Source organism: Physella acuta, unplaced genomic scaffold (genome assembly GCF_028476545.2).
Source record: "Physella acuta isolate Inbredline_101_S28 unplaced genomic scaffold, ASM2847654v3 ptg001018l, whole genome shotgun sequence".
NCBI lineage: Eukaryota > Metazoa > Mollusca > Gastropoda > Physidae > Physella > Physella acuta.
In genome coordinates, this window is record NW_026732535.1 from 181,954 (window position 1) to 184,451 (window position 2,498).

At 41.7% G+C, this 2,498-nt stretch overlaps 1 protein-coding gene across 1 annotated transcript; it reads left to right on the plus strand.

Moving 5' to 3' along the window:
- The first annotated feature begins 392 nt into the window (after positions 1–392).
- LOC131954692 (uncharacterized) lies at positions 393–2,039 on the plus strand. Its single transcript, XM_059318450.1, has one exon. The coding sequence runs from the start codon at positions 393–395 to the stop codon at positions 2,037–2,039; it is 1,647 nt and encodes a 548-aa protein (XP_059174433.1).
- Positions 2,040–2,498: the final 459 nt, after the last annotated feature.

Below are 2,498 nucleotides of genomic sequence, written 5' to 3' on the forward strand. Positions count from 1 at the left end.
TTATTTTTTTTTCAATTTCAGACAACCACTACTGTTTACTCAGACCTGTCTCCAGTTTGGTATCGAGTTTGTTAGTCTTTGTGGTCGGCATAGTTTTGATTCAGCAGTACTTAACAAACGACCATCGGGTTGAACTGACATTAAAGAAAGCTAACAGAAACAATGATCAATGGCATATCCCGTTCGCGAAAAATTTCACCTATACCGGAAATGTATCGAAAAGCGACGCTGAAGTTATGGCTTGCGTTTTTCCGGAGGTAGATTTGTATAACCCGGAAATTATGCGGCTTTCCGGTTTGGATGAGAAAACTATCGTCTGTGTCGGAAATTTACCGGATCTTACTTTTATCTTGGGCAGACAACTAACCGTCAACAAAACACAAGTTAAAACGATGGCCAACTTCCAACACTGTAAATACCGGGAAATTTTTGGCCAACCGAGAAACGACTCAAGCTTAATTTTCGGTGTGTGGAGTGAGCCTTTTGTAGAGGAGGTCACTCTTGGTCCAGAGGTGGAGTATATTTTAGTTGTCTGTGAAAATAACGCGTCGGAAATAGTGTCGAAGACGTATCATGCTTTGATTGCAAGGCGTCCGGAATTTGAAGAATTGGACATGCTCAAGTTAAAGAAACGACAGGTTGAAGTTTCGCCCAAGGAAACTCTCAACGTTATTATGATAGGTTTAGATGGCTTATCCCGGCACCAGTTCCTGAGATCGATGTCAATGACGCAGTCTTTTTTAAACAAGGGAAATAACACGTTCGACATGACGATGCACACACAAACAGGCACGAACACTTTTCCGAATTATGTCCCTTTGTTGACGGGAAGAAGCGATACTGAGATTGAACGGTACTGGAACTCAAAAAAACACTACACTGATGTTTTTGGTTTTGTCTGGAAGGATTTCATGGACGCGGGTTACAAGACTTTATTTTCCGAAGACGTGCCGTCCATCGGCGGTTTCCATTTCATGAAGAAGGGTTTCCTATCTCCTCCCACGACTTACTACACGCATCCTATATGTTTGGCTATAGAGCGCGATGAGAAAATATGGAAGGCGGGGAGGTATTGTATAGGCAACACTCCGGAAATTGTATTTCACTTCAATTATATAGAAAAAATGTTCGACACTTTTAAAGACGTGCCGTTGTACGCTATGGCCTTCATCACAAAACTCACCCACGGGGACATGACTTTATCTAAGCGGGTGGACGAACACATTTTAAACTTTTACACATCGCTGGAAAAAAAGGGCCATCTGAACAACACCCTGCTCATCACATTCTCCGACCACGGGCCCAGGTGGGGCTCAATCCGAGCCACGATGAACGGCATGGTGGAAAGCCGGGCCCCGTATCTGTTTCTAACCTTCCCGCAGTGGTTTCTAGACAAGTACCCGGATGTTGCCGCTAACCTAAAAACCAACACGCGTAGACTTACCTCTCACGTCGACACCCACGCCACGCTGCAGGATTTAATCTACTTCAAGGCCACAGGAAACGTTCCCATCGTCCCAGACAAACTCGGAATCAGCCTTTTCCGGGAAATTCCGAAAAATCGAACCTGCGACGACGCGAAAATTCCCATGGAATTCTGCCTCTGCAACCAAAACCAAATGAAGATGGTGTTCCCGAACAGCGCCATCTTCCAGAAACTCGCAGAACTTCTTTTAAAATCTATCAACTCTAAACATAACTCCAGCTACTGCGTGGAGCTGAGCCTGCACAAAGTTCTTCAAATCGTGGAGATCATGTTACCCTTCGTCGGTCGCGATGACAAGCGCCTGTATAAGGTCAAAGTTCAGACGACGCCCGGGGACGCTGTATATGAAGGAACCGTCAAGACCCCAAAAGTAGAGGAGTCCATTCTGTTAGAGTCTTTAGAGAAGATCGGCAACGGTACGAAGATTGAAGACGAGGGTATCAGCATGGGAAAGACCGTTGATAGATTGACGCTGTATAAAGGACAGGCAGACTGCGAGGTTGATGCGGCGAGAAAACCGTATTGTTATTGTAAAAATTTAATAGTTGTGTGATTAATTTCGTATTTATGTTTTTTTTTTTTTTTTTTTTTTTTTTTTTTTGACGTGGGCTTCATAGATCTAGTTAATTATTGCTATTTATCAATGTGATATGTATAAATTTCACATAGTAAAGTTAGTTTTCCTAATATGACGGTCTATAGGACAAGTAGAGTTTACCTGTTTCTGTTACCTCGGCATATGAAGTGATAGTTTGGCTTTGATCAACATCATGCCCAGTCGCTTGTTTTCATTAGCGTGATTTAGGTATGCTATATTATAAAAGTTTAATTATCTTTGTAACTAATATTTTAATTGTTCGGATTTATATATTCGTGTTGGATGTAAATATGTATTTACTGCGATTGGTGTTGTAATTGTAAAATAAAATATTAAAATTTTGGTTCTTTTATTGGTGGTAATTTTAGAAACGTCATTTTAGGATTTACTGTGTATTGCTAGAGCGAAGATTTG

Bases quoted from the DNA above. Each gene is read 5' to 3' on its own strand.
- LOC131954692 (XM_059318450.1), top strand. From the start codon at position 393: ATGGCCAACTTCCAACACTGTAAATACCGGGAAATTTTTGGCCAACCG.